The following is a 12,021-nucleotide window of genomic DNA, read 5'->3' on the forward strand; positions in this document are numbered from 1 at the left end:
TTCTAATTATTTAGAATTCTTTTCTTTAACATCTGTTCAATTCTTTCAATTTAAAACAAAATAAATTCTTTTAAACAGACAACTGCATTTGATTTTTCTTTAAAAGTCAATGTGAAGTGGGTCTGCATGACTTTAAATAGAGAGATCTTGAAGAACCCTCCACACATATAATCTAATTCTGGGGTGGCGCAGACGTGAGATTAACTGGCGTCTCGCGGGAACGTCAACTCGGCGGCCGTCTGCGGCAATGGTGATAATAATATTTTCGAATGTATCATTAAGGCGCGCATCGGCGGCGCGACATAAAAATAATAAAAATTGTTTTCGTCTCCAGACCGCATCTCATCTCTTTCTTGTGTGTGTGATATGGACGCCGCGCAGACACCGAGGCCTGTTATTACACTCGAATGGTCCGTCCGTCGGATGGGTATAATTTGAAAATCGTTGCACCGCGAGTGGAGGGTCGTGCAGGCTGCACCGTCCTTATGAGCGAGAGCGTGTCATTTGCCTGGAGCCGAGTGGCGCCAACGCACTCCGCGCTGAAACAATAACAAGCAGGGCATCTTCCGATCTCATTCCGACCGCGAGCATTATTTCTATTATTTTCCTCTGGTCGAAAAACTGTCTCTCTCCCTCGCAATTATACACAGACAGAACAGATTCGTTGGAATAATGCGGCTTTTCCTCAATTTTTGTCTGACAGGAAATAAGCCGGATTAAACAAAAGAGGAAACTATTTGAAATTACTAACATAAATAAAGAAATATTGTTAAAAACAAGTTTATAAAAATTATATTTTATTATTATTTAATACTTTATTTAATTATTGGCTTTTTTTCATTTTTCTGTTTTTTTGCTTTTCATAAAATAAGACTCTAAAAGATTTTTGTATAAATTTTCAAATAAAAAAGTAACAAAGTTTGAACAAAATTTTTTTATAAATAAAAAATCATTCTGACTCATTCTGAATGTGACATCCTCTCATGCAACTAAAAAATATTGTTAACTAATAAATATAAAAATTATACCTAGCAATTTTCGAATGTATCAATAATTCAAATAATTGGAATAATTGTATTTTTACGTCCATTATTCTTAAGATATGATATGTTTCAATGAATACAGATATAAAATATTTTTTATAAAAAAATTTTTGCTTCTATGTTTTCAATTTTTAATTTTAATTTCTATTCAATTTAAATAAACAAAAAATAGTGCAGCTATGAATATATTATTCTTATCATTAAGCATAATAATTTTTTCTTTTAGGAAAACATTAATAATGCAGCTTTTAAAATTTCTCATATTTCCTACGCAAAAAAATCTTTCAACCGTTATTGTTGTTGTTTTAAACTTCTTTTGGAAAGGGCCAGAGTCTAGCCGATTATAGATCGGTGTAATAAATAATGGGTTTGCGTATCAAGTTAGGTGCTGAAGCGAGATAAATACATAAAATGCAATGATTAATGCAAACTTACAACCAGGGCATTTATAGCATAAACTCGAGACACAAACAGTTTGACTATATGTTTATTTACAAAGTAGAGCCCCTGCTGAGCCATATTTTCACCATAACACTATTTAGGTTAGCCATTTATTTAATATTGTGTGTGTTTGTGCCGCATGCAGCCAACGTGTTTACCGAGGAAGAGGCGCCTTGACGGGCGCCCCGTCCGGACCCGCGAAGCGCCGCGTTGACGGCCGCCACGTTCTCTCCCTCTAACTCTGCAGCTCTGGGTCTTTGCCAACGTCAAAGCCGCCAACCTCTAATGATGATGACGACGATCGAGGCGCCGCCGCCCCGCATGCTTTTTCGTCCGGCCACTTTTTCACAACATAAAACATGCCGACTGCGGGGGGATACACACAAATCATTTCGAGGAAGATTTGCTCCCATTGCGGTATTTTTATTCTTTTCATTCGAAATATTTACAAAAAAATACAATTATATGCATTATATGTTGATATATGTTCGCATTCAAAATTTACAAAGTTCTCTTGTATATCACTCTGTGCAATTTAATGGGACAAAAATTAGTTGAAAAACATTATGAATTATAATTGAAAATAAAATAGATTAATTAAGAAATCCAATCGACGTGTAATTTATTTATTTCGAAAATTATTTTCAACTTGGAAAATAACGCAATCATCAATCATGTATTCAAAATTTTGTAAAGCACTTTTTTAAAACTTAAATCTTTTTATATTAAAATACATTTAAAAATCTTGAGTTTTTTCTAATGGCCATAGACCATAGCTGAAATATCATATGGAATTCCCTCTGCGATTTGGGATGGATTATGTGCGATATTTTCTTGGTTATAGTATGGTTATTGTGGATTGAAACTTTTAATCAAATGCAGGCGATAGGCCGCGACCGCAAAAGGCTCGAGATAATTTTAAGGCGCAATTTCTTGGCCGTTTATTTCCTTGGTGTGTTCATAAATTTTAGTATATTTTAGTGCATAGAGTTCTCAACATCAAAATTTAAATGAATTATTGTTGCCATAGAAAGCAAAATATGAATCAATCTAAAATTTCAGGTAAAATATGCGAATTCATTGTGCCCTAAGTACATACTTAAATTGAAAGTTAAATAAAATTGGCATGATTTATAATACATAATTAACATAATTATTTTCATCTCAGGTTCTGTGCAACAAGGAAGTGGTACTAACTTATACGACCACGCTCCGGCAGGTTCTATTCTTTCTCCAGTGAATTGTATTATAATTGAACATCTTTTATTGCTTTTCTTAATCGCATTTTTAAACTTCGGCTTATAGATATCATACGGAATCCTCATGCGCAAGTTGCAAAGCCAAAAATATATAAGTTGGTGCTCGCCTTGTACGATTTCAAAGCCACACAATATGCTTGGGGCATTTCATTCAAAGAGGGTGACAAGATGGTCATCTTTAGGGAATCCAAGTGAGTTAAAAATGACTGCAGTGTATTTATATTAGATTTTTTCCAGTCTTAAATTTATTTTATAAGTTCGTTTTTATTCATGGATCTTATCCGATTTAATTAAAATATATAAAATTTTTAATTTTGTTATTAAACCTTTTTGAGATACCAAAATCTGTTGTCAATATAAAATTATTGCGCATAAAAGTAAGATTGTTTAAAAGTTAAGTTAAAAAATTTACAAGGAAATTATAATGTTTAATTGTCAATTTCAATTTTGTGTAATTAAACAGGCACAATTAAAATGTACAAATAATTACAAGTTACCCTATTTTTGTATGTTTCAGTAAAAACTGGTGGTTTGCTCGAAACTTGAGGACCAAACAAGTGGGACACGTCCCTTCCAACTTTGTCGATGACGAGCAAAATGTGATCAAAGGCGAAGTGTAATAATGATTGGAATCATTAGTTTCCAATACAAATATTTTAAATTGGCTTTTTTTTAGTTGGTTCTTTGGCCACACTAGTAAGGAAGAAGCGGTAAATTTGTTGCTAACGGACGGCAATCCCCGCGGAACGTTCCTTATCAGAAAGTCTACATTGAACCCAAAAAACTATGTGTTGAGCGTGAGGGAAAAGGTTGACCAAGTCAGGCACTACGAAATCATAGCGATCCCCGCCAAGGCACAGTTTTACATCGTGGACAATCAACCCTTCCTAACCCTACAGACTCTCGTAAAATTCTACAGCAGTAAGAAACATTTTCAGTCAGCAAAAATTTTCCCCAAATTTTTTTCGTCTTTTTTGTGAATCCCTTAACATAAGGTTTTTTTTATTGAGCAGACCATTTTCATATTTATTTATAATTTTAGGCTACATGTAGAAAATTTTTACTTTTAATTTTTTAACTGAGTTTAATTTTGTTTCTATCCTTTGCTTTTTAACCTAGAAAATCCATATGGAATTTTCTGCAGACTGACTCGACCATGTCCAAAACCGCTGCCAGGAATGTGGGAATCAACTATTGAAACTATTAGAGAGATCGACTTGGAAACAATTTTACCTGTCTTGAAGTTGTCCCTGGCCATATTCGTTCTCATGACAATCTTTACATTGTATTCTCACCCTCTAACTGACCGATATGTTTACTTATTCAAACAGTATTATAAAAAAACCTTCAGAAGACAAAGATATGATTGAAATATTTGGACAAAATTTAATATTTATTTAACGTGATTTAACGCAACTTTTTAATAATAATAAAAAAACTAATTACGTTTTTTTTTCATTCTTATTCTAATCACACTGGTCCTAGAAGTTGCTAAAAGCTCAAAAATTCTTGTACAATCATTACAATCTGCGTATTGTTGATTGTTGTGAAAGCTTTGGATTTAAGCGCAGAGCAAAAAAAAAAGCACTTTCGGTTTGGGTCTCGTTGGCCCTCGGTTCAGTCCCTCATCAATCACGCGGCGTCGATGGTCTGTCGTCGGCGGCATAATTGTTTTATTAACTCGTCTGAAACACAATCAGCCGTATAGTTTTGACAAATGGATTCGCTCAATAAGTGACGGCGCAAAAAGTATTGAATTTGACAAAGATTTATGGTGCTCGGGCCCTTTTGCAATTAATGAGACTGAACGAGAACCAGCAGAAAAATATTAAGGGCAGAGTAAGTAGATGCTTCCTTTCCTCGCTCTCCATTTTTAATCTGTTGGTTAATAAAAAATAAACTAGTTGAAATTTTATTACACAGTAAAATAAATTTTATTAAAATAAATGGCTCAATCTAATTCAATGATCCTTAAATATTTATTTTTCTTTAATCCTTAAAAATATATAATAAAAAAGCAAGTTTTCAAATTCATCCTACTTTCAATAAAAGTTGAAGAGATTTATTCTTTTGTGTAACAAATTTTTTTAATATCATTGTGTTGCAGCGGAATTAGACTTATGGCTTTTGGCGATCGACGGAGGGCTCAGTCTCCGACTTGACTTGCCGCCTCAACGGTGCCTGCACTCTGCATCGGAGACGCCAGCCTGGTGGCACAGCATCCGCGAGCCAATATTTCACTGCTGCTTATTTTATATGTGAGCAGAGAGCGAATATCCGAGAGTATGGGGGCAAAGGCTCTCGGCGTCGTTTCTTCTTTTCTGACACACGAGCTAGGAGACGCGGCGACCGAACCGGCGGCGGCAGTGGTGTGGCGACGTCGGGGGCGCATAAAAAGAGGGTGAGCGCAGGGGGCAGCAGCGCAAGCAGGGCAGAGGCGCCTGCAGAACTGGCGCCCGCTCTGGGCCACGCGCAGGGCGCCGTCTTGGTCGCTGTTGTGTCTCGTTGGCCGCACCAGTGCGGCGCCCTTTAGATTAATCATCTCCATTACTGCTGCTGGGGAGAAAGAAAGAAAGAACAGCGTCGCCCCCCGGACCGTCCGCAGCATACGGCCAGACTGCAACCCCCGCACCAGATCATTTTACACCATTAACCGCAGCCCTGGAAAAATAAGTTTTTGCCCGCCCAAAAACACCACATTTTCCTCGGCTGTAATGAGATCACAGCGCTCTGGTGCCAATTTTTTTGACAATCTTCTATCTCGTCGTATTTCTTGGTATTTAGTTTTTTCCTTCATTAATTAGAAAACTGATCGTTTTGAGAATCACGCGGTGACTTTATTGGATAAAAATAGATTATCTTGAGGCAATTTTTCTACTGATAACAAAAACGTCAATCGGTGATCAGCCTAATGTAAGAATACAAACAAGTCATGTAAAATGTGCGACAGTCCATCCGCACGTGCTTCAAATCTATGTTACTATTGAAATCAAATGACCTGCCAAAGAGACTCTTCAATCTGAAAGTCAAATAACTTAATGATGTCACGGTCCGTAACTTTGTAATGCTACGCGCGTTGCATTGAAGCAATGCTTAGCCTGCTTCTTACAAATAAATTATTTGAATTATTGAAATATATACATTCCAGTTTAAAATAGTAATTTCTTGCCACATTTGCTGAGATGTTTAAATAAGATTTTAAGTTAAAACGTTTATTTGGTATAGATTTAGTGTTTATTTCAGTAGAAAATACACAAGGTGACTTTGTTTGAATGGAAATGCACTATCTGACGACATCATCAAGTGGTTGGATCACAATTCTGAGTTTGAGCGTATCCAAATGTTCACCTACTAAAAACTTGCTTCTCAGCAACTTCTCATAAGGCAGAACATCGTCCAGGTGCAGCACACTATTGCCCCTGTCAAAGTAGTGGTGTTTGTAAACAACATTGGCCACATGTTCGATTCCGGCACTCATTCCGCTAACCTTTAAAAAAAGAAATTTTAGCTAAAAATTTCACATTGTGATCTTGTACACTTACAAGGACACCGATTTTGGCATGGAAGTGATTGCGTTCTAAAGTCTCAGGGTCCCGGCAGGTGATGGAAAGTCTGCAAGTTTTGAGCACAGCCTCCGGCACCTCCTTAGTGCCCTCCCAGGTGATAAGCAGACCCTTGGGGTACCACAAACCTCGTGGGTAAAAGTCAACAACCCACTCAATGTGACTACTCTGGTTGCATTCAGAAAAAGAGGCAGGTATAGAGAAGACCAGGGTGCTTGTGTGATATGACTGGATGTCCGAGTACTTCTCGATGACCACCACTGAGCTCCAAGTGTCTGCTGTGTAAATTCGCGGCACCAACATTAGCTCTGACTCTCCTTCCATTAGCTTGGCTAATCTAGAAGATTAAAATTTGATTAAGTGAATTAAGTAAAAAATTTGCCATTATTTCTTACTGCTGCTTCTCATCAGAGTGAAAAGCCATCCCTAGGGCCAGCCGGTCGACGAAAAATTCTTTGTACTTTTTGACTTCATTCTGCAGCAGCAGATCCGCCAGTTGCCTTGGTGTCATCATGGGGAAGCGAATGCACTTCATTGTTGCCTGAGTGTATGATGCTAATGTTTCCTCAGTATCTAAGTCCGATTCAGCCAGACGAAGCTTTTGCAGCTCCAGCCAGTATATCACGAGTCTGAAATAATTTATCATTTTGCTTTTTTTTTAAGTTTCTGCTATTATTATCACTAACAATCTTTTTCATTCTTAAAGTTTTTTAATTTTCCTCCCAAAAAGTATCAATAAATTAGAACCTTATAGCAATTAGAGGAATGTGAAGTTTTTCCATAAATGAAACCAAATGAAACTGAATATGTTTTACAGGAAGAAAAACCAAATTTTGAAATAACAAAAAAAAACTAAATTATTCTAATTCTAGATAAATTTCACACAAAAATTGTATAATATAACCCATTTTAGTTAGTTATAACAATTAAATTGCACCTGTAAAGCTCTAGTTCATCTTTTACGACGAGATCATTTTGCTGCAGAATGGAAATGATCGACTCTAGTTCAAGGTAGCAAAAGTCATCAGCGCGAGCTACAGTGGAGAAGTTCCATAGCACAAAGTTCTGGCAAGCCTGATAGTGGAATTATGGTTTACAAAATGAAAATTTAATCAAGAATTTAATGGTTACCTGAGCAGCGGCAGTGTGTCCGCAGCAGTTTGTGTACTGCATCCAAGAGAGCAGAATGCTATTGGTGGCAGCGTAGGCTATGTGCAGACACATATATTCCAAACAAGTGGCACTTAATTCCTGAAAAAACATTTTTTCGTTACTTTAAAAATTTTTTATAAAAAAATTATCTTCGAACCTTCACATTGTACTTGTCGGCAAGGCAGAGGATGGGTAGGCAATCGTCCACCGAAATGCAGATTTTGCCTCGATAGAAGAAGGCTAGGAACTTATGAAAGTGTTTGCAGCACTGCGTAGACTCCTGCAGAACCACTTTTCTTTCCTGGGCTTCGTTCCATTCTTTGTTCATGAGCATGACCTGCACACAAAATTTTAATTATTAACAAAATCAAACGAAATATATTTAAAATACAACACTAAACAAGAAAAATGAACATTTAACTTTTAGAAAAATTAGATTTTTTTATGTGTTTGGTTTTTGTTCAGCTTTCTTACCCTGAAAACTTCACTGGAGAGGCAAAGAAGAAGGCGGTGAGCAGGATATTCGGTGCCACCGACCACCAGCGTCACGTCGCTCATCTCGTAGCTGCCGCAGAGGTTTGAAATTCTCTGCAAAAAATTCTGCGAGCAGTCGCTCTAGAAATAAAATTAAAACTGAAATTGAAAACGTATGAAAAAGAGTGTGAAAATAAAAACTTGCAATTTGGAAGTTGGCTTGACGCTGCAAGCCAGAGGTGAAATAATCCATCGTGTCAGGTTAAGGTGGTCGTTTTTACGACAAACGTGACCTTTCACGACTCATGGCACGACCTGCGAAATTCTGGCACTGCAAGAAATTTCATAAATTCTAGATATTTCGACAGAGGAATTACCTTGGGAATCACCTCATCGTTCGTCGTGCGTTTGTTTTGATTTGATTTTTGCTGGATGAGGCATGGGAGGCATGGGAGGTGTCAATTTGAATTTAGGCACCAGTGACGCCATCTCTTGGTGGAATATAAAAATTTATAATGAGGGAAAATTTTATTAAAATTTCATTTGGAAAAATGTGGAGGAATAAATTTTTTAAGTCATCAGCAGGTCACCATTATGAATCATTATGCTGCAGAATTTTTTTAGCATAAATTGCAAATAAATAACTAATTCAGAAACAGATGATAGACTACTTGGGCTACCCGCTCAACAGCGGTGTTGTGCGGTACAGTATAAATCAGTTGTGCAGGCGTCAGCATACACTTCGTAATAACGTTTATTAGTGAAATAAATCAAATAAATTACATAAATCTATTAAAATTCAAGATTCACTTATAAGGAAAATTAAGTTTTAGGATTTTATTTTTCACAAAAGTTTTTATGGCCCAGTTATTTTCTGATAATTAAGTTTTCATAGTAAATCTCTTTACAAAAAAAAAAGAAAATTTATAAACATTTGGCAGTTTAATTTTAAAACAGTTTTTCAAAGAAATTTAATTAACTTTTCTTTGTTTTCATATTCATACCCTACAAGGCAAAAAGGCAATTTACAAAAATTTTAGTTTATAATCTGAAAAGACTTAATTTAATTTTTAAAACTACTACTGCGATAATTCATTAGTGTATGGCCGTGATTCAGTAAGCTGCAGTTTGGTTAATCGTTCCACTTGAAACGGCTAAATAAATAAAAATTACAGTTTGGAAAAAGAATTTCTGATGTAGTAGAACTTAATATCATTAATGTATTTTTTACTATTCTCTAATAAAAAAGTAGCAAGAGAAAATATTTTTATAGAAGAGTCGATTCACGCTTTAGACAATCCTAAAAATTGTTTTCAGAACCAATTTTATTGGGCCTTATAAAATCATAAAAACTAAAAACTGTACAGGCGCAAAGATTAAACTGTCTCAAATTATAACTTTCTGGCGTCACAGTAATTAAAAGAGTACGTCATAACAAAACACAATAAGAAAACATGATAAGAATCGCATCATGTTCCTTAACAACAAAACAGGAGTTTTTTCCTAATATTTTTTTTAACACGAAGTACATTACTTGAGGGTGTTTCAAGGTACACAGAAGTATTTTTTTAAATTTTATTACGATGTCAGATATCAAGAAATTTTGTTGCATCTATCTCAAGGAAAAATCAATTAATTGAAAGGTTCAAGCTGGGCTCAAGGCTCAAATATGATTATTACGTGATAACGCGATCTATTATTCAATTGTAATTCCACTAAATTTCAACTTTTCAGATAACAAGAGCAGAAATGATTTAATCTGCAATTTTCAGCGATAAATTCACAATACAAAAGTAAAAAGATGGAAGAAAACTTCCAAAAATTTAATTTTTTTTATGGTTCTTCTTTTTAGCTTTTTAGAGCCCACAGCAATAGCTATTGTTTTTTACAAGTATGAACGTCACAACCTAACAGTGCGAAAGATAAGGATCGGGCTTATCCGGAAGGAACAACAAATTATGATCCACTGGATTCACATAAATTGTTTGGAGAACCAACAACGACACGCAGTTGATAAAATTGACTGAAGATGAAAAGTCATAATAGTGTTTCGATCGCGGTAATATTTTTGGCGCTTAGTGCGACCGCGATGGGCATTTTATATGACATGTCGGCAGGAATCCCCGCAGGTATCGAAACCAGATGTCAAATAAATAACAACCCTGGAGTGTGGACGACCGACGTCGCTTCCAAATATGAGACACAGGAAAGTGGTCCGCTGAATGGACAAGTAATTGTATCCCAGCCCAAAACGTCTTCTTGCATGGGAATGTCGACGGCCATTGAAATGGATATCAACTTTGTCATCAAAATGAGATTGCTAATTGTTCCTCAAGCCAATTTCAATCCCAACGCGAATTTTAAATTTTTCGTCTACTTGGTACCAGAGAAAAAACAACAGCAGGCAATACTGATTAACTTTGACCAATCCTCAATTCGGCCTGGCTGGCAAGACGTGCAAATCCCAATGCCCAGCAGAGCTAATTTTCCTGGAAACTACGAGGTGAGAGCATGCTTAGAAAATTAATTATTTAAAACTTTGTAATTCTGTCTCAGGTCAAAATTGTGTCCCAGAATACAATGGTAGAATACATGGCGATTAGGTGGTTCAGTGTTTCTGACGGAAAAACTCCATCAACTACTGCACTACCACCAAGCACCACCACTTCAGCACCTTCGACTACAACATCTCCAATAACAACTCGTCGCACAACTACCTCGCCTTTGGCTTCTTCGCCTACGACTAAAACTACACCAACTGCTCCCGCAATAGCTGCAACTTCTACTGCCGCTCCTGCGATTGAAATCACGACAACTATCGGTCCTCCATCTACAACTCTTTTAACTACCACCGAAGCTCCATTCACTAGCACTACACCAAAACCGCCAGGAAGGGGGTGCAGGGCGTCTACGGTTCCAAGGAGGCCAAGAGCCCGTCTTACGACTTCAAACGGTCCATAAAATAAATGGATAACTCTTGTATTATTATCAAAAGTTTTTATGCTTAGAACTCTGCTTATTTGGAAAATAATTGCCTTTAGGGTCAATTAATTATTTAAAAAAAAATTAAATATACTTACTTGATTGCTTAGTAATTGTTCTTGCATCAACCAACATAAATCATTTTATGATTGGAAAAACATTAAAAACTTATGTATAATAGAACTTACAAGCCTTGTTTTATAGCCAAATCCACGCGCTTCTTTATATGCTGCCAATTCTTCACATTTTGTTCTTGTTTTTTCTCCATTTATTATTATTGTCTTTACTGAACGCAAATGTGTAAAACGTTATGTATTGCTGGTTGAAATCAATAATAGAACTAAATTTGAGTATAATAACATTTTAGTTTTATCTTTATCTAGTGTAGCATATTCGGTTACAGATTTTACTCTTTTAGAACAATTAAGGAGGTGGTACTGGGAAATCTCTTTTTCTTCACAACTCGGTTTTTTATGATCAAACAAAAATTATAGTGAAAATTGAAACCGGGCAAACACGTTTCAAAGGTAAAATGAAAAAATAAAAGGATAACTGACCCCAAAATGGTTTTCTCTTGTCAAACTAAAAGTAAGAGAGGAATTTATACAAAAAATAAATTTGGGAGGTTTTAATTTAACAAGCAAAATTTACAGAAACTATAAAGCAACGGTGTCAGTCACTATAGCCTCATTATATGGGACTTTCCCAGAAGTTCAACACCTCCAAAATGTTTTGTTTTTGTGCCTGAAAATCTCATTGTTGCCTTAATGAAAATTTTCTGTTGGATATTTTTATAAGACATTTTGAATGCTCATTGTTGGAAAATATAACATATGTGTATTTTTTTTATCAACCCAGCAAAATTACTTAAATCCTGCTTTAATCAATCGGTTTCAACTTTCATTGTTGGTCTGTATCTGAGAGATTAACTTTTAAAACAATTTTCTTCAAAATTTATGATATTGCATGTCTTGAAGAGATTCTAATAATACCATGTCCAAGGTATTTTTTCAAAGGCATTAAGGATCAAATCTGTAAGCAAGCAAGTTTTAGAAAACAGAATTTGCATACCAGTTTTTTTGCACATTCCAAAGGGTCCACGGGCGG

At 35.8% G+C, this 12,021-nt stretch overlaps 3 protein-coding genes across 7 annotated transcripts; 2 read left to right on the top strand and 1 right to left on the bottom strand.

Annotated features, from left to right (window-relative positions):
- Positions 1-1,819: 1,819 nt before the first annotated feature.
- On the top strand, positions 1,820-4,737 carry LOC132203382 (tyrosine-protein kinase Src64B-like). 4 transcript variants are annotated; one of them, XM_059631127.1, is made up of 6 exons: positions 1,820-1,901; positions 2,653-2,727; positions 2,790-2,934; positions 3,261-3,359; positions 3,420-3,664; positions 3,888-4,737. In XM_059631127.1, exons 1-6 carry the CDS (start codon positions 1,844-1,846, stop codon positions 3,890-3,892), a joined length of 627 nt encoding a protein of 208 aa, XP_059487110.1. In that variant the 5' UTR covers positions 1,820-1,843; the 3' UTR covers positions 3,893-4,737. The 4 variants fall into 4 exon arrangements, with proteins under 4 accessions (XP_059487110.1, XP_059487108.1, XP_059487109.1 ...); XM_059631125.1 differs by having other exon boundaries at positions 3,863-4,731; XM_059631126.1 differs by lacking the exon at positions 1,820-1,901 and adding an exon at positions 2,444-2,546 and having other exon boundaries at positions 3,863-4,729.
- A 994-nt stretch (positions 4,738-5,731) lies between these two features.
- On the bottom strand, positions 5,732-8,379 carry LOC132203176 (BTB/POZ domain-containing protein 17). Of its 2 annotated transcripts, none has more exons than XM_059630746.1 (9): positions 8,322-8,379; positions 8,138-8,263; positions 7,933-8,073; positions 7,616-7,795; positions 7,438-7,557; positions 7,244-7,380; positions 6,702-6,935; positions 6,286-6,643; positions 5,732-6,230 (listed from the first exon to the last, which is right to left on the bottom strand). In XM_059630746.1, exons 2-9 carry the CDS (start codon positions 8,183-8,185, stop codon positions 6,027-6,029), a joined length of 1,422 nt encoding a protein of 473 aa, XP_059486729.1. In that variant the 5' UTR covers positions 8,186-8,263; positions 8,322-8,379; the 3' UTR covers positions 5,732-6,026. The 2 variants fall into 2 exon arrangements, with proteins under 2 accessions (XP_059486729.1, XP_059486730.1); XM_059630747.1 differs by having other exon boundaries at positions 8,310-8,371.
- Positions 8,380-9,921: 1,542 nt separating this feature from the next.
- Positions 9,922-11,521, top strand: LOC132203276 (protein PRRC2C-like). The gene is made up of 2 exons (XM_059630933.1): positions 9,922-10,435; positions 10,489-11,521. The coding sequence occupies exons 1-2, from the start codon at positions 9,962-9,964 to the stop codon at positions 10,891-10,893; spliced, it is 879 nt and encodes a 292-aa protein (XP_059486916.1). The 5' UTR covers positions 9,922-9,961; the 3' UTR covers positions 10,894-11,521.
- The last annotated feature ends 500 nt before the right edge of the window (positions 11,522-12,021 follow it).

The sequence above is a fragment of the Neocloeon triangulifer genome, unplaced genomic scaffold (assembly GCF_031216515.1).
Source record: "Neocloeon triangulifer isolate White Clay Creek 2 clone unplaced genomic scaffold, ASM3121651v1 ptg000017l, whole genome shotgun sequence".
NCBI lineage: Eukaryota > Metazoa > Arthropoda > Insecta > Ephemeroptera > Baetidae > Neocloeon > Neocloeon triangulifer.

What these genes read in the sequence shown, in the direction of transcription:
- LOC132203176 (XM_059630746.1), bottom strand. Translation starts at nt 8,185, where the DNA reads ATGGATTATTTCACCTCTGGCTTGCAGCGTCAAGCCAACTTCCAAATT. An exon ending in GTCAAGCCAACTTCCAAATT is followed by an intron (nt 8,074 to 8,137) that starts GCAAGTTTTTAT and finishes TTTTATTTCTAG; the next exon opens with AGCGACTGCTCGCAGAATTT. An exon ending in ATGCCAAAATCGGTGTCCTT is followed by an intron (nt 6,231 to 6,285) that starts GTAAGTGTACAA and finishes CTTTTTTTAAAG; the next exon opens with GTTAGCGGAATGAGTGCCGG.
- LOC132203382 (XM_059631125.1), top strand. Translation starts at nt 1,844, where the DNA reads ATGCCGACTGCGGGGGGATACACACAAATCATTTCGAGGAAGATTTGC. An exon ending in GAAGATTTGCTCCCATTGCG is followed by an intron (nt 1,902 to 2,652) that starts GTATTTTTATTC and finishes TTTTCATCTCAG; the next exon opens with GTTCTGTGCAACAAGGAAGT. An exon ending in TATTCTTTCTCCAGTGAATT is followed by an intron (nt 2,728 to 2,789) that starts GTATTATAATTG and finishes TTCGGCTTATAG; the next exon opens with ATATCATACGGAATCCTCAT.
- LOC132203276 (XM_059630933.1), top strand. Translation starts at nt 9,962, where the DNA reads ATGAAAAGTCATAATAGTGTTTCGATCGCGGTAATATTTTTGGCGCTT. An exon ending in ATTTTCCTGGAAACTACGAG is followed by an intron (nt 10,436 to 10,488) that starts GTGAGAGCATGC and finishes ATTCTGTCTCAG; the next exon opens with GTCAAAATTGTGTCCCAGAA.